The 19,502-nt window shown below is 38.6% G+C and overlaps 1 protein-coding gene across 3 annotated transcripts in view; it reads left to right on the forward strand.

The window, feature by feature from the left end:
• The window catches only part of LOC136873916 (facilitated trehalose transporter Tret1-2 homolog), a 323,227-nt gene extending 304,141 nt beyond the window's left edge, over positions 1 to 19,086 (forward strand). For all 3 annotated transcript variants that reach the window (XM_067147254.2, XM_067147253.2, XM_067147252.2), the window contains exons 3-4: positions 8,744 to 8,958; positions 17,754 to 19,086. In XM_067147254.2, coding sequence (XP_067003355.2) covers positions 8,744 to 8,958; positions 17,754 to 18,842 — 1,304 coding nt within the window. In that variant the 3' untranslated portion in view covers positions 18,843 to 19,086. The remainder of the gene's footprint in view (positions 1 to 8,743; positions 8,959 to 17,753) is intronic.
• Positions 19,087 to 19,502: the final 416 nt, after the last annotated feature.

Genomic DNA, 19,502 nt, shown 5'->3' on the forward strand with positions numbered 1-19,502 from the left:
TTGCAGCAATAGTGTCTATGTAAATGTTTGTGCAATTAGCAATAATTCTGATCATTATATCATCCACAAATAGCAAAAAAACACTTGAGCACTGACTTAGCACTTCTAGCACAAGCCTTGACACCAGGGAGATGTAATACTCTGTTTTGTTGACGCGTCCTAACGTTCCTTGGAGGGGGATCTTACTTCCACTTAGTCTGTTTACCTTTACTCAAGTAATGATTTCCTCCTTCACGGTGAACTGAATCATTATCACTCTGTCCATCATTATCTTCTTCACTATTAGCCTCTGTATCACGGTCTTGGATAAGTTTCTCACAATTGTCACTTTCTTCTGGATCTGACTCATCAAAATCTTCTTCACAACTTTCATCTTCTTCTAAAAGTTCATGTATTCTAGTCTCCTGTCATTCATAGCTACACATTTTCACAGAAAATGAGACTTTCAGCACTCAAGCGAGAACTGAATAGGTACTGAGCCGGAAATGTTAAGATGGTGGTCGCGCGGGGGTATGACGATACCCCACGTGTGAAGAAAGAGTGCTAACGCCTGTTACAGCGATTCTAATTATAAGCACTTGCTCAACACTTCATGGTCAAGGTCACCTAGAGAGGTATAAGAGATTACAGCAAGCTAAATAAACTCGATCGCAAGATTTAGCCTAAAAAATAAACGTGGGGTGTTGTCAACACCCTGTGCAACTCTTTGATGGTTAAAAGAAGTCACTAGTCTATTTTAACACGAGAGAATGAGAAATATAATGTAAAAAAGATATAACAGCCGTCAGATATAGTGACAAAATCAATATATTTGTAATGCTGGGTGTTGCTATATGCTGTACTGTGACATTCCTAATGGTTGAAATATAAAGCGACTTTAAGATATGCTTTTACATGCTGCACTCTAACGGAAAATATTGAAATGTTGCATAACGCGGCCACTGGCACACTCTCAGCCCTTAACAGCACATATAAAACTCAAGCCAAACCTAGCCAAATAGTATTTTGTACAGTGTCTTATGTTCGGAAGTGATGCCCATGAGATCTGCCGCACATACTCTGACATAATTTATAACTTTCTTTTCTGTGTTGATGTTTAACTTGTATAATAGGAATCAATTGAGGAATGTTTCACCATTCAACACTTTATATAGTACATAACATTTATTAAATGAAAACCAGTTTCGATTCCCTTGGAATCATCATCAGTACACAGTAAATAAATAAATCAAAAGGATCTTAACAATCAACATGAAATCTGCCTTTAAATACACTTCAAATAGTTGTTAGTCTTATTATGTTCACAACCACTACTGAATTAGCAAGCAAGTTGTATTTTCAACTCTCTATCAACATTACATTAAAAACACTTCAAAATATACAGCAAAAAATACATATATACAACAAAAATTACTTCAAACTTAAGTCTAAGAATTTACAGAGTATAATTCTGTATTTCCCACATCAGTCCCTTCTCAGTCACATAGTCACATCAAACACTCAATGAACAGCACTGGAAATCTCACTACACGACCTGATTTTGTACTTCTGGATTTATTTTTGTTAAGTGCTGAACTTTGTTGTATGTTTATAGTCTTTGGCAAGGTCAACTGTATAGGTTCATCACTTTTGTCAGTATTATCAGCCAAACTGGAAGCCTCTGTAGTTCAGGCGACAGTGCATCGGCCTCTTACCGCTGGGTTCGGTGGTTCAAATCCTGGTCACTCCATGTGAGATATGTACTGGACAAAGCGGAGGCGGGACAGGTTTTTCTCCAGGTACTCTGGTTTTCCCAGTCATCTTTTATTCCAGCAACACTCTCCACTACCATTTCATCTCTTAATCATTAATCATTGCCCCAGAGGAGTGCGACAGGCTTCGGCAGTCGGCACAGTTCATATCCTCGCCGCAAGATGGGGGCTTCATTCATTCCATCCCTGACCTGGTCACTGACTGGAAAACAGGTTGTAGGTTTTCATATCAGCCAAACTGTAGGATGGTTTTAGTCTGTCTATTGATATGTCCACTACTTTATTTCTTATCTTTATTGCAAAGAACTCGGGGCTTCGTTGGACAATTTCATAAGGACCTTCATACGGACTTTCCAGTCCCAATTTCACTCTGTCGATCCTGACGAACACTTGACTCTAGGCGTTGATGTCTCTGTGAATAAAAGGTGTTTCCTTTGACTTGTGGGAATATTCAACAGGTTTAAGCTGGTTCATATACTGTCGAAGTTGAGAAATAAATACTGGTAGTTCCACGTCTACTTTTGTACTGCATTCACGGAAGAAGTCTCCAGGTAATTTGAGAGTGGTACCATACACCATTTCAGATATTCCTGCACTGCTTCCTTCTCTAATAGAGCAGCGTAGACCGAGTAGGATTGTAGGTAGTATTTGGCTGCATTTACTAGTCACATTTGCTCGGATAGCTGTCGGGTGTACGATGCAATCTCCCAATTTTTCCATTCAACTGGGGGGTGATATGATGTGATCCACGTTAGCTTACAACCACAAATCTTTGCAAGTGATTGAAACAACTCAGACTGGAATTGTTTACCTTGGTCAGTCACTGTTTGGTTAGGTGTTCCAAATCTAGTTATCCAAAGGTTGAAGAAGGCTTGTGCCACAGTCTCTGCACGGATATCCCGTAGAGGTACTACTTCTGTCCAATTCATAAACCTGTCGATACACGTTAGGCAGTAAGTAAACTCATCAGATGGGGGTAGTGGTCCAATTAGGTCTATGTGAACAACAGTGAAACATTCATCATTACTTGGAAATGTTCCAAGGCGTGCATGAGAATGCCTAGAGATCTTGTTTCTTTGACAGTCGACACAAGGTTTTGCCCATTTATGGACACCTTTCTTTATATTTGTCCAGATAAATCTAGTTGATAACATTTTAAATGAGGTTCTAATTCCTGGGCCGGCCCCGTGGTGTAGGGGTAGCGTGCCAGCCTCTTACCCGAGGCCCCGCATTCGATTCCTGGCCAGGTCAGGGATTTTTACCTGGACCTGAGGGCTGGTTCGAGGTCCACTCAGCCTACGTGATTAGAACTGAGAAGCTATATGATGGCGAGATAGCGGCCCCGGTCTAGAAAGCCAAGAATAACGGCCGAGAGGACTTGTCGTGCTGACCACATGACACTTCGTAATCTGCAGGCCTTCGGGCTGAGCAGAGGTCACTTGGTAGGCCAAGGCCCTTCAAGGGCTGTAGTGCCATGGGGTTTGGTTTAATTCTAATTCCTGGGTGTGCCATATTATGATAGTGTTGAAAAATAGTATATCTAAATGGCTGAGGAACATAAGGATGAATGTTTGCTGTGGACACGTCACACCAAGGCAGTTTTCCTCCAGGTGTTGTATGTTGCTTGAAATTTAATGAAGTATGAGGACTTGACCAAAGGTTATGACATTCTTCGTCATCCATCCGAGCTTGCGCCATTGCCTTGTAATCCAAGCGGAGCTTGGTCTGTGTAAATTCTGAATGTTCTTCCTTCAAGGAGGTGTTTGAAGTATTTGATGGCTATGTAGATACCAAGGAGTTCTCTGTCATACGTTGAACATTTCTTCTGGGTAGGAGATAATTTCTTTGAGAAGAAACCAATTAGCTTAAAACTCCATCTTGTTTTTGCTGTGAAGTTTGATGCATCCACGAACAAGGCGAGTTCGAGGTCCATGCTGCGAAAGGATAAAAGGGCTGCTTGGGTGAGGTCTTCTTTGCATTTTTTGAACTGCTCAATTGACTGCTGTCCTTTCTAGTCTCTTACCATTTCTTCTTGAACCCTTTACATACTCATTTAGCAACACTTGATTCTGGGCAGCATGCTTTACATGATGATAGAAGTTTACGGTGCCTAAAAAGGCTCATAGTTCTCTTACTGTTTCAGGCTGTTTGTAGTTTGCCATGGTAGCAACTCTTGCAGGGTCTGGTTTGAGACCATCTGCTGTAATTAAATGTCCTAAAAAACAAGTTCTTGTACACCAAATATGGATTTTCCTACATTAATTTTTAGGCCAAACTTGTCTAGTTGTTTGAAAAGTGCAGTGAGATGCTCAATATGTTCTTCTGGAGGTGTAGATGCAATTAATATATCATCCAAATATGAAAATAGAAGTTGAATCCCTTCGGTACGTCCTTGATGAATCTCTGAAATGTACTGGGTGCATTGCGTAATCGGGGACATGAAAATTAAATTCATAAAGGCCGAATGGTGTTATGATAGCTGTTTTTGGTTTGTCTTCTTCTGCAATTGGAATCTGATAGTAAGCCTTAAGATGATCAACCTTAAAAACTATCTTCTGGTTTTGAAGAATCGAGTGTACATCATCAACTCTAGGAATGGGGTATCGGTTCGGAAGAGCCCTGTCGTTCAGACGGCGATAATCTCCACAGACTCTCCACTGGCCATTTGATTTTGTGACCAAGTGTAAAGGATTTGCCCACTGTGACTGCGAGTGATGAATTATATTGTGATTCAACAGGTACTGAAATTCTGTTTTGGCAATGTTTAATTTATGTGGGTCTAACCTTTGAGGTTTACTGTAAACTGGTGGACCGCTAGATGTTGCGATATAATGTCAAATACCAATACAAATGGTCTGTTATTGGACATTATAAATTTTCCAGCTAACTCATTCCTGGTTGCCAGCGTTTCATCCCCATGTGCTAAGTTGGGCTGATCAGTTGGTAAATAGCACACCCACCAAGACGCATGGCTAAATAGCACACCCACCAAGATGCATGGCTAGTGCATACCGTGGAGGCCACTGCGTAGGCTACATGTAGCCAGTGGCTACGTCTGAAAACTGAATTCTTTCTTGCATAATACCACTGATCATAACTGCCAGTTCACTGTAGTAGCTTTGCTACACCTTGATTCAATTTCACTTATTTTTAGAATACTACCATTCTGAGAGAATACATATCCTAAATACTTGACTTAAGAGCAGGTCTGCTATTAAACTAGACTGACTCAAGTTTTAAGTAACAGTGTGAAAGTAGCAGGAATTATATATATTATTTCAATTTTTTTATATATTATCTTGAAACTCTGTTCTAAATTGTACAAATGCACTACGGTTATCTATGACCTGGATCCTAGGACGTTCTTTAAATTTTAATGTGTTTTTATGTCATATAATCCCATGTCAACCATTTTAAGTGTGTTTAAAGGCAGATTAAACTACACCCAGGTGACTGGAGTGGGACATTGATGATGATGATGATAAGGCAGATTTCATGTTGACTGTTGTTAAGATCCTTTTGATTTATTTACTGTGAACTGATGATGATTCCAAGGGAATCGAAACGGTTTTCATTTAATAAATCTTATGTGTTATATGAAGTGTTGAATAGTGGAACATCCCTCAATTGATTCCTATTATACATACTCTGACAAGCACCGCTAAAGTGCAATTTTGTTTTCAGTTTATATGCTTGTTCAAATGGAGGCAGAATAAGACATGCATTCATATTTCTGAAATTTAATACAAACTGTTCTTGGGAGGAAAATAATCTTGTATTCTTTCTTTATTACATTGGTGATGCCATGGCACACTGACACTACTTCACGAGCTGCCCTTCCTCCATTCTCCACACATGACCGCTGCACCAGGCAGATTTATACACACAGCTTCATCCAGCTTCTGAGTACCCTCCTGCCTTTGATCTCATCTGTCCATACCAGCAATCATTCATGCTACTTTCACATCTGTTATAAAAATCTAACTTAATAGAAGACCTGCTATTAAGTCTGAAAGAACTTTCCATAATAGTTATAGAATTAATTCAGCTTTACTTGAAAAAGTACCAAATACAAGCGGAAAGAGGAAAGAAACTCAAGCAAAGTCAGTCTGAAAACAGACCGATATAAAGATAGCTTCGTCTGAGAACTGAATTCTTTCTTGCAGAATACCTGATCATAACTGCCAGCTCACTGTAGTAGCTTTGCTACACCTTGATTCAATTTCACTTATTTTTAGCATACTACCATTCTGAGAGAGGTGGTGGTGGTGATTATTGTTTTAAGAGGAAGTACAACTACGCAACCATCCTCTATGTAACACTAATCAGGCGGAAAAAATGGAAGGGATCCGACACTTCGAAAAATGAAGATATCGGCCAAAGGAAGATAAGGGCCACGAAGGGCGTGAAAATGAAAGACTCCCTAGCCCTCGCAAACCTAATAGCGTCGGGGTCGGAAAAGAACAAGAGTTGCATTCTGAGAGAATACATATCCTAAATACTTGAAATAATCCACCTGTTCCAGTTTTGTATTCCTAACCTGATATTTAATCCTCTTAGGCTTTTTCCCATCTGGCATCAGTTTAGTCTTGGAAATGTTAATTTTCATATCATACTCACCACACCTTTTTTTCAGACTCCTTGACACATTAGACTGCAGGCTTGCAGCGCAGTATACCATTAAGACCAAGTAAATTAGTCAACATAGGCCAAACTGCATACTACATTTCTACCCAACTGAATCCCTCCCCACCATTTTATACCTGTCACTAAATGAACAGTAAGAGTGAAAAAGTACAGCCTTGTCTAAACCCTGCAAGTGCTTTCAACCCAGACCTCACATTCTACCATCAGTTCTCAGAATGTCAACATAAATACGAAGGTCGATCAAATATAAATAGGATTTTTGTTCCTTAACATCAACAGTTAGTAGGACTGGCCCTGCGCTTTTACTATGCTTAGATGGGACCGTTAGGAGTGGGGAGTGTGTGCTGTTAGATATTTCCCACCGTTTTGTAAGTAACGCTCATAAGGTCGGAGCAACAGGTGCACCCCTCCACTGCTCAACATGTGCTTATAAAATTATCTGCTCATGAAGGAATTACAGGGGCGGAAATTCGCCAGAGATTGATTGCACAGTTCGGTGATCAAACAATTGTTAAGGACGCGTGTGTTTGCCTGGCATAAAAAGTTCAAGGAAGGACAAGAACATGTGGAAAATCTGCAACACAATCGCCGTCCTCGGACCAGCATTACAGACGAAAACATTTGTGCGGTTAAAGACATTATTGATGACGATCAACAGGCGAGAGTATCAGAAACTGCAAAACAAGTCGGAATCAGTTATGGGAGCTGTCAAGTAATCATCACAAATGACCTACAGTTTCGTAAAGTGTGTTCCAGATGGATCCTTCGCCTTTTGACCAAAAATCTGAAGTTGAGACGTTTGGAGGTCTGTCAGAGGTTTACAGCAAGGTTTGCGGAAGAAGGTGATGCATTTTTGAGTCGGATCATCACCTGCGATGAACATGGGTCCACCACTAGACTCCTGAATCCAAACAAGTCAGTAAAGAGTAGCGGAGGAAAAGGGAGGCAGCACCAGTGAAAGCCAAGACCTAACTGTCAGCTGGCAAAGTTGTTGCAAACATGTTTTCTTTTTTCGATCGGCGAGGCATTTTGCTGATTGATTTTTTTGTGTGAGCGACACACACTCAATGCTGCTTACTACTGCGAGCTGTTGAACAATGTGAGAGTTGCATATCGCTGCAAAAGACAAGACCAACCGATTCGACAGGTCATCCTCCTCCACGACAATACGCGGCCCCATACTGCAGCTGTAACTGTCTCCAAGCTACAGGAAATGCACTGGACTACACTTGATCATCCTCCTTACAGCCCGGACTTATCGCCCTGCGATTTCCTTTTGTTCGGACTGCTTAAAGAAGCTCTAGGAGGGCAATGATTTGAAAATGACGAGAGTGTGGAAGACTTTGTGCACAACTGGCTGGTGACACGACCCTGTTCTTTTTATGATGAGGGCATCAAAAAGCTGCCCAGACGCTGGGACAAATGCATTTCCAAAGCAGGGAACTATGTGGAAAAATAAATTGTAATTTCCTTGTGCTTTCAACAAATTAATTTAAATAAAAAATAAAATGCCATTTATATTTGATCCCCCCCCCCTCTTACCTTTAATTACCTATAATAACCACTACTTTAGTACTCTTAACACTGTTAAATAAATAATTCTATGTCCTTTGTTCATAGCTGCCATTTCTGCTAATAGCACTCCACTGAACGCCAATAATTTCTTGAGGAGAACCTGGTCTTTCAGAGTGGAATAGCAACTCGGCTAATTGCTTACATTTCATCAGGAATTTTGGCGAGAAAAAATATGTGAAGTAATTTTCAAGCTTAATTTACTTCAAATCCTAAGAGTTTCATCTATAAGTGGATCAGGCAATAAATGCCAGTTTATTCTAGTTAAAAGATATTTATTTACTAATTTTTTTTTTTATTTTTTTTTTTACAATTTGCTTTACATCACGTCAACGCTGATAGGTCTTATGGCGACGATGGGATATGATAGGGCTAGGAGTGGGAGTGGGAAGAAAGCAGCCATGGCCTTAATTAAGGTACAGCCTTAAGGTACAGGTCTTGTGTGAAAATGGGAGGGAAACCATGGAAAACCATCTTCAGGGCTGCCGACAGTGAGGTTTGAACCCACTATCTCCCTAATGCAAGCTCACAACTGAGCTTAGAGAGAACTATTATGTCTAAAAATACTTGTCAAGTAAAGGAACAAGGAATTGCTGAAGGCAATATTTAAGATACTTAATGCATTATACAGCACAGCTCTTGAAAACTATTAATTTGAACATTTGCAAATGTATCTTTTGATGGTACTTGCAACATGCTGATGAATAGGTAACTTATATTTTCATATATAAATAACCTTTTATTTTTAATTTGTATTATCTTTTATTTTACAGGCTCTATACCACCCCTGGGAGCATTTGTGGGCAGTCTCTGTGCAGGTCCTTTCCTACAGCATATTGGCCGCAAGAGAACTCTCATGATAAGTTCTCCACTGTCAGTGATTGGTTGGCTGCTCGTAACATTTGCCAAAAGTTATGAGATGCTTATATGTGGCAGGATTATTACTGGTTTCTGTGCAGGAATCATAATCCCTTCTGCTCAGGTTTACGTAAGTAGTAGTATGTCTGGCCTGTAGTCCCATTTCTTGATACAGGAGATATTTCCACCAGGTTCACTGATGTCAAATTGTTGTAAACCTTACTACACAACATAATTAACATTTTCTTTGGCTCATGACACACAATAACCTTTTAAATATATTCCCACCCCCTCCCCTATTTGCACTACTGAATTAAATCAAATTTGGTAATAAGTTATGAGTTTCATTAAGGTCTGTATTGACAACTGATCACTATCAAAGGGTAGAGAATAGTCCACCTATTCAATACCATAAGCTTGTATAATGTCTTATAGAACTGGGACTAGTTTCGACCCCATTGGGTCATCTTCAGCCATGCTACAATTGGAAGACATACGCACACAATATAACCAATAATAAACACTTTGGTATGCCACAATTTACAATCTTAATCTAAAACATTGATGAAGTCCGAACAACATATCCAAACTTCAAACTAAATGACACATCAAAACTGCTGATGTTGATCACGAACTATGTTGTCGCTCCTACAGCAGCTGAATGTTCTTGAGTTGATCTGGGAGTTGGCATCCCTATCTGCATAGATGAGCAACTTGATTTATAAATATCTTACGAAGAACATAGGGACATTCGCTTCAAACCAAATTAAACAATAGATTACTACATCTGACAAAAAGGACTACCTATTCAAATTACGAATATTACGTTCATGTTCCTGATTAATGAGGTTGGAAGGAAATTTGCTTCCTTTTACAGAATACTTACTAAAGGAATACCTATTCAAATTACGAATATTACGTTCATGTTCCTGAATAATGAGGTTGGAAGGAAATTTGCTTCCTTTTACAGAATACTTACTACAATCTCCTACTGCTAATTTTATTATATAATTTTGAATTTGTCCTTCAGTCTTCTTCTTGATTTTAATATCCCATCTTTGTAAGTATTTTATCAACAAACCTACTGATTACTAGGGGTTGGCCACAATCACAGTCAGATGAGAGAGAGATGGCGTATGGCTTTTAGTGCCGGGAGTGTCTGAGGACAAGTTCGGCTCACCAAATGCAGGTCTTTTTATTTGACACACGTAGGCGACCTGAGTGTTGTGGTGAGGATGGAATGATGATGAAGACGTCACATACACCCAGCCCCCGTGCCAGCGAAATTAACCAATGATGGTTAAAATTCCCGACCCTGCCGGGAATCGAACCCGGTTCCCGTGACCAAAGGCCAGCACGCTAACCATTTAGCCATGGAGCCGGACACAATCACAGTGAAGTCAACACACTGAAACTACCAGATTCCAACAATGCTTGCAACATTTTCAAGTAGGGTCGTTCATATTTAACTTTGCAGAAAGATTGTTTGCAAGAAGTGTTAAAGTACCTCATTAATGTGTGTGTATTTGTTCTCCAATGTTTTCTCAACAGTTCATGAAGGAACTTCCATTTTAAATACGGAGAGCAACAATGGACAGTGTATTCCGTACGAGACGTTATGGCAGGCTTGTCATATTTCAAGTTATATTTTATTTTTATCATTGAAGACAACAAAGTTTTTGCAAGAAGTGAGGTCAATTTGTGTTAAAAATGTATATATATTTATATCTTTTACATTTCTCAAATAGTCCTTAAAAAGGCATTGGGTTCTTCCATTTTTTTCAAGTTCTGAATTATGAGTTTTGTAATCTACCACGTGACTTTATGGCTGATGAAGTCTCAAATAGAGACAAAATATGTCCCTAAATATATTTAATATGTTTTTTTAATTAAATAGTTTTCACTTGTAAAGCGAGGTGTATTGATTGGGTGGACCAAAACCTAACATTGTTTTTTAGTCTTTTACTCTATAAGCTTATCGGGCATTTTCAGTACATTATTTTCTTTGTACACATTCAACACTAACACTATTAGGAGTGGCTCCTATATAATTTAATAAATATTCATTTTGTTGAAACCACTTGGATATTTTACCATCAGCTAAACATGTCACTTCATTTACAGACACCTGATAACTATTAACATACACAATGACATTCATATTTTGGTTAATTTTGAGTAAATGGCTTACATGTGGCAAATCATCCATCTTCTTGTTTTCCCTACTCTTCAATTTTCAGTCTCCTACATTCAAGATATGACAAATATTTTGGAAAATTTGGGAAAATAATTGGACATATATCAGGAAGAAGCTAATTAAGTTTAGGTGGTAGTATAGTTACGTTGCCTTTATCATCACAAATTTTATCCCCTGTTGAAAAACTTTTGTGTGTGAAATGTTTGTGCACATGACTGAATCCTTCCCAAGTTCCCAATTATTGCGTTTAAAGTGACAAACCCTTTTTTTTTTTTTTAATTTCTCATCTGAAGGAAACCTAAATGAGGTAGCAAAGGCTTCTTTTTTATGCTATAATTGCTACGATACATGGGAACACAACATATTCTGGGCATCTGCAAATACACGAAACGTTTTATTAGTAACCCAAAGTCAGTCTGCGCATTCACAAATAATAATGTAATTGATTTAAAGTCCCACTAACTACTTTCACGGTTTTAGGAGACGCCAAGATGCCGTAATTTTGTTCCGTAGGAGTTCTTTAACGTGCCAGTAAATCTACCAACACAAGGCTGGCGTATTTGAGCATCTTCAAAATACCACCGGACTGAGTTGGGCTCAGAAGCCAGCTCTATCGTTGAAACTACTCATCCCTGCTGCGCCTTTACATTATTTCAATAATAGGCTCTCGGCATTTCGTGTGTGCGTCTTTGTGAAAACATCAACCTGTCACGGCAATTTCACTCTCATTTTCTTCAATGCTTTGTGCACTTTAGCAACTTTCACTATTGCTATTACCCTCAACCTTGGATTCATTTTCCAAAACATCATCATTTCCAAAATTGCCATCTTAAACACTTCTACAAGCACTTTGAATCTCTCATGGACACTACTCCAATGCCGGTTCTACTGCATAATGAATATCAACAAAAATAAACTGTTGTTCAACAATCCCAGTGTCACATAGAAATACAGAGAGCATGGTTTTTTTTTTTTTTTGCTTTATGTTGCACCAACACAGATAGGTCTTATGGCGACGATGGAATAGGGAAGGCTTAGGACCTGGAAGGAAGCGGACGTGGCCTTAAATAAGGTACAGCACCAGCATTTGCCTGGTGTGAAAGTGGGAAAGGACGGAAAACCATCTTCAAGGCTGCCGACAGTGGGATTCGAACCTACTATCTCCCGGTTGCAAGTTCACAGCCGCATGCCCCTGATCGCATGGCCAACTCGCCCAGTGAGAGCATTGTTTACCAACCGTACATGCCTCTAGTTCCTTACTGATGCATTGTGAGTAATTATATTGCAAAGGGAGTCTAATATACAAAAATAAGCAAGACATTGCATCATCGCGAGCTGAGCTCGTCATTTGATTCATGCGCCAAAACATCGTGCGTGGCCACAGCTCATCAAATGATGCAAATGGGTTAAATCTACTTTTGAAAAAATGTTCTTATTAGGCAACAAGATGTTCCATAAGTCTTTGATTATGAAAATCGGATAGCAATCTGGAATTGTCTGATCATTCAGTCTGTGATAATCTCTGGAGGGGAGTAAGGTTCCATTTTATAAAATTTTTAGACTAGGTGTAGCGGACTATCCAACTGTGACTTGGGACGGTTGAATAGTTCCATTCTCAAGCATGAACTGAAATCCATTTTTAAAATTTTTCAGTTTGGTGGCATCCAACGGTCATGGTTTGCAATGAACAGGCTGAAAAGAGGTTGTAATATAATGTTTTGCATTACATTTAATGGGAAGAAGGCAACCAGTTTGGGTTTGTCAAGTATGGTGCTGACAATATTATCATTACTGATGGTTGAAATTTTACCAGTAATGTTTAGCTTAGTTTCACCATTGATAAGGTGCTTATTACTGAGATCTATCAAGTTGAATTTCTTACTGAAATCAGCACCTAACATTCCTTCAGTTGTTTGGGCAAAAATAAGTGGCCACTGAAATTTGCACCGTAGCCCAAAATCAATATTAATTGTTTTGATGCCATAAGTGGGAATCTCAATACTGTTTGCTGCTAAGAGTTTATAATCCATGTTTACATGCTTATCTCTAACAGTAGCAGGAAGGACTGATACATCCGCTCCACTATCAATGAGAACTCCCATTTTGGTATTCCTATCAATTATGAATAATCGAGATTTGCAGCAAGTGACATTATCACCAGTAGAATTTGGTGCTACTTTGACTGCTGGTTCATATTTTCCAATGATTTCCACGTGCAAGGAGATCTATCTACATTTCTTAGGATAACAGTTGTTTCCAAATCTGAAATGGTAAAAACAATATTACCTTGCAGGTTGGACCTGCTTCTACTAAGTTAACCATTTTGACTTGAGCTACGGGATCTTGACTCCATTTGCATTGCATCTAGACATTGTTTCAGTGAAGCAAATTGAGCAATTAATTTCAAAACTAACACCATGACATTTTAGTCTAGTCCCAGTGAATTAACATTTGCTCTAGCATCTTATTCTTTAACCTGAAAAATTTCATGATTTGGACTTATTCCTATAATTTTATCAGCCATAGCTACACATTTCTCTATGATTTTGTCACTTACTACAAGAATATTCTTAACAGAATCTGGCAACTTATTGAGCCAAAGAGTTTTTAGGACTTCATCCAAAACGTCTACACCAGGTAAGGACTACATCTTTTGCCACAGTTGACTACATCACTTAATTCAATACGAGTCAAAAGTTTCTTAATTTGTCAAATCGTCACTTTCTTTAAAAATAGCAAGAGTTTTAGCAGCTGTATGTTTGTTAGCCACAGTCTCACTGAGAATAATGTCCCATATATTTTTGAGATATCTTGGTTCGAGGTGAGCAACCAAACAATAATTGAACATATCACTTTCACTCTTAACCTTCTGTATCCTAAATTGAGCTTCCACTTGGGTGAACCATATTTTGGGCTTTTCAACCCAGAAAGGAGGTAGTTTAATGCTTATGGTATGGGTTTCACTGTCCACAGCTGCATCCTTGTCCTGGGATGTTTTAGCTGTAGAGCTGTCATCCTGTGTAAGAATCTTGTCTGTTTTAGGTACCAATACGATAACACTCATCCCAGTGTTTGGAAAACTATTCATTCAAAATTATATGAATGCAAACCATCATATCGGGGTCATAAAATTTGTAAAGCAGTTACAATTTAATAACACAACTGCCAATTATCAGTTATGAATTTACACTTATTCTTTTTTTACTGTAAATACAAGTACCACCTAAATTACCACAGGCAAATTTCTCTACTGTCAATCATCTATAAAATCGTCTCCAAAGCCTTGCTTAATAGGTTGGAAGAATAAACTAAGCACTTAACTGGTGAATAGCAGGCAGGATTTTGAAGAGGGAGATCGTGTGGAGAGCAAATTTTCAAACTTAACCATTCTTCTTCAAATTCAAACAACCAAACAAACAGTAGTCAAATTTGTTGACTTCAAAAGGGCATACAACTCTGTAGACCAACAGAAAGTGTTTAATGTGCTAAAGGAATTCCAAGTTGACAAGAAAACAAGAGAACTGATCAAGCAAACATTGACTGACACAACATCAAAAGTAAAATTTTTAGGAGAAATTTTTGAACCATTTGAAATCAAAACAGGAGTCTGACAAGGGAATGGATTATCTCCCTTAATGTTTAATTTAGTTTGGGAAAAAGTGATCAGGATTATGGCAAAATGAAACTAAAGGTATAAATATTAGTAGATGTATGCAAAACAAAATTCACCTTAATTGCCTAGCATTTGCTGATGACACTGTTATCCTATCCAACAACAGAAAAACTACACGAAATAGGAGCTAAAATAGGATTCCAAATTTCTTATGAAAAGAAAGTATATGGAAGGGATTACATCAGGTTTCAACAGTCAACCGTTAATCACCAAATATGGAAATATCACTCAAGTAGACAAATTTATCTAGGTGAATTACTGAACCAGCAGGATTAAATCAGCAAGCTAACAAAGATAGAAATTCAAAACAGATACAATAAAGGAACTATATTTAAAAAAGGAAAAATTATGACATTATACCACTAGTTAAAAACAGAAGCACTTTATGCATCTAAAACTATTATAATTGGTGGCAAATCTTGAATAAAAATTCACAAACACAAATTTTCTGTAAAGCCCACCCGACTACATACAGGATGGACTGAACAACGTAAAAAGGAACACAGCGAGAAGATGAAGAGATACTGAGAAGAGAAGAAGAAAAATTGCTAATAAGTTCAAACGTGCTCCTCAGTTTGGCATAACAAACACAAAAAATGACCACATAAATTAACAACCCTTTTGCTCCTAGTTCAAAACCACAGATCACTGTCTCATATCAAGGAATAATCGATTGTTGTCTAGGGCAAATAGTCATGGAGTAAAAATACACACATACCATATGGTTCCCTACAAACATTTACAGAAACATTCACATTCCATTAGGTTTAAGAAATAATCTTAGCATTAATATAAAGAATAATAATAATAATAATAATAATAATAATAATAATAATAATAATAATAATAATAATGTTAATTGCTTTACGTCCCACTAACTACATTTTACAGTTTTCGGAGACGGCGATGTGGTGGAATTTAGTCCCGCAGGAGTTCTTTTATGTGCAAGTAAATCTACCGACATGAGGTTGACGTATTTAAGCACATCCAAGTACACAAGACTGAGCCAGGATCGAACTTGCCAAGTTGGGGTCAGAAGGCAAACGCCTCAACCGTCTGATGATATAAATGTTGATTCCCATAGGGACCCTGAAATATTTGTCCTGAATGAGTAAATTTATAATACCAATATAAATGGTCTGTTATTGGACATTATAAATTTTCCAGCTAACTCATTCCTGGTTGCCAGCATTTCGCCCCAGTGTGGTAAGTTGGACTCATCAGTTGGTACATAGCACATCCACCAAGACACATGGCTAGTGTATACCATGGAAGCCACTGCGTAGGCTCCTTGGAGCCACCGGCAGTGCTAACGCACTATGAGAGACTTTGTCTCATTACCAAAAATTGATGCCTGCCTGGCCATCAGATGATATAGATGTTGATTCCCATAGGGAACCTGAAATATTTGTCCCGAATGAGTAAATTTATAATACCAATATAAGTGGTCCGTTATTGGACATTATAAATTTCCCAGCTAACTAAAATAAAATTCCTGAACACACCAATATCCTTTTTAAAGAACTATTTAACATATTTGAAGTACAACAATTTCAAGTGATCATATTACTTAATAGAACATGATCTCTTCTTCTTCCACTCCTCCCCTCCCCCTCACTACTTAATCACCTTAGTCCAACAACACATTTGTGTAGCAGTCCTGCATTTTCTAGTAAACTTCAAAAGAGAACATAAAGGCATATTTCCCTTTCTAAAGGATATCAAATTGGACATCTCTCTGGAATCATTCATTTTATTATATATTTCATTTCTTTATTCAAAGAATATTTTAAGTTCATTGTATGTATGTTGGGTATTCAGCCCGAAGGCTGTTTTGATCCTCCACAGTTCCGCCAACAGCTGTCATAGATAGCCTAGGTGTCACTGAAGAGGCATACTAGGGAAATGAGGAGTGAGGTAGTTTCCCGTTGCTTTCCTCATCGAGCCAGAAGTTGCTATTACGTATCAATCTGGCAAGCCCACTGAAATGCATGCACCAACCGACCCTATGAGTGATATTTTCACACCATTCATAACAGGGACTGGCTGCACGAGGAATGGTATTACTAGCATCACACATACCTCGGTCACTTTCATATTGTCAAAGCCAAGGATGAGACTGTGACAGGTCACCTTCCACCAAAGCAACAGCTTTTGCAGTATTTTCAAGACTTTCTCCAGAAAACTGATTATGATTATGACAGAAACATCTTTCAAACATATGTGATTGAAAGGGGGTACAATACAACAAAACAGGTGCTTGAGGACTGGGGAAAATATTGCCTCACATCCAGAAATGTTTTTTCCAGATTGTGTAAGAAAAGAATTAAGGCTAGTCTAATAAATAATCCATTATTTGTTCACAAAACAATCTAAAAATATATGATAAAGAGCTAAACTTCGATTAAATAGATAATTGCACATCATAACTTCAGCATTTATTGCGTGATGCAGTTTCAATGACAGCGAGTATAGATTCGACTAAGAATTTTATTTCTTAAAGAAGCACTAACCTTATTCTAGGGACTGCCTGGCCGAGGCATTAAAGGCGTGCTTGGTTCACCAAGAAAAACTTGGGTTTGATTCCCAGTCAGGAAGTAAAAAAATTTAAGAAACATGTTTTCCACTTCCAGAGGTGCACATGTCCCCGAGGTTCACACAGCCTACACCAAATATCAGAAGTAGGTTAATTCCTGGGGGCAAACGCAGTTGGGCGTAGAGCTAACCACTCTACCTCACCAAGTGCCAAGGTTACAGATAGAGAAAGACTTCTTTACATTCCACCCCACCCAAGGCCTTCATGGCCTCCATGGGGTTGACTACTTTTTTTTGTTTTTTGTTGCTTGTGTAAGAAAAGAATCAGGGCTAGTCTAATAAATAATCCATTATTTGTTCATAAAACAATCTAAAAATATATGATAAAGAGCTAAACTTATTCTAAAAAACCTCTGAAATTACTGACTGGTCCTGTTGGATCTGTTGTTATTGTGAAAAGTAGTGGTATTATGCATTATTAGATTGGATGATAACATCTCTCTCATTTCTCTGCTTATAGGTTAATGAGAGCTCCCATCCTGAAATTCGTGGAGTATTGGGTTCTCTCCCAGCACTTTTCATGTCTGGAGGGATCCTAGCAAGCTATGTAATGGGTGCGTGGCTGAATTGGCAAGAACTGGCTGGTGCATCAGCTGCCTTCCCTGCAGCTCTCTTATTTGTTTTACTGCCATTGCCTGAGTCTCCTTCATGGCTGATGGGCAAAGGACGTACTGAGGAAGCAGATAAAGCTATGAAATGGCTACATCACCCAGTTCGGGGTCCAGTAGATCAGATCCCAATGGAGGAACGGCGGACATCTGTCTTCACAGTGGCCTCCGAACAGCCCCCTCCTGAACAACTGCAGCAAGAAAAATCACACGAAGCAAAATCACCAATGAAGGCTCTTCTTAGGCGGCCAGTGCTATTGCCTTTCTGCTTGTCACTCTTTCTAATGGCATTCCAACAACTTAGTGGAATAGATGCTATTGTGTTCTACACAGTGGAAATCTTCAAGTCCTCGGGAAGCTCCACAGATGAACATCTTTCTACAATCTTAGTGGGGCTGGTACAACTGGTCTCTAATTTACTTGCCTTATTTGTTGTGGATCGAGCTGGCAGAAGACCATTGCTGTTAGGATCTGGATTTCTTATGACACTCTCTATGTCTGCCCTAGGTGCATACTTTTACCTTCTGGATCATGGTGAAGCCCAGGATCTTGGTCTCCTTCCACTTATTAGCCTTCTTATCTTTATGGCAGGATATTCTGTTGGCTACTGTACTCTTCCGTACCTTATGATGGGAGAGCTTCTGCCTGTGCGACAGAGAAGTCTCCTCAGCTCAGTGGCTGGTTCTTTTAATTTGGGAGTCATGTTCATAGTTATCAAAACATATCATGGTTTGAAATCAACTATTGGTAATGATGGTGCCTTTTGGTTATATGCAGCACTTTGTCTTATCAGTTGTGTATTTGTATGTGTTTTTGTTCCTGAAACCAAAGGCAAGTCACTAGAAGAAATTGAAGAATACTTTGAATTAAAACACATGTCAAAGAGGAAAAAAGCTCTCTTGCAACAAAAACAAGAAGTAGAAAACCAAACTAGCAAATAAAATACTCTAAATACTCTACAAATATTGCATCGCTTGTTGATTTTGGAGAGAAGGGAGGGAGGTGGCGACTTAACACCACGTATATGATGTTGATACGGTCTGATAAGAGCTTTGATAACCAATGTGATATTTTAAAATCTGTACATGTATTTTATTGATATATATTTATTTATCAATTTAAAATGATATTAAATGACAGCTGTTTGATATTGTGATGTACAAAATAAAAGACTTTCTACAACAATACTGTGTCTCTTTGCAAAGGATGTTTCCTAACTGGCCCTATTTATAAAAGAAAAAATCTTCCTCCATCACTCTTATCCAGGGAGCTCCTGGGTCGGACTGTGGATCACTGACCTCCATCCACTTCTCGTACCTCCTAGGAAACACAGAAGATGCAAGTCGCTTCAAGGGTACTTCTTAGATCTTGGTTCTGATCTACTTTAATGCATCATATTATGATGGGCTCACCACACCCAAAGGCATTTTATACCCAACTGCCAGGTTTCAACGGAAAAGTGAGAGATGTAGGATGCTAAAAGGTTAGTTTTTTCCACCTATTCAATACATATAAATTTTATAAATTAGGAATTTATTATTGATTCCACTTGAGACATGTTTCGCCCTTCATTGAGGGCATCATCAGTCAAAATATCACCT

The sequence above is a fragment of the Anabrus simplex genome, chromosome 5, assembly GCF_040414725.1.
Source record: "Anabrus simplex isolate iqAnaSimp1 chromosome 5, ASM4041472v1, whole genome shotgun sequence".
Lineage (NCBI taxonomy): Eukaryota > Metazoa > Arthropoda > Insecta > Orthoptera > Tettigoniidae > Anabrus > Anabrus simplex.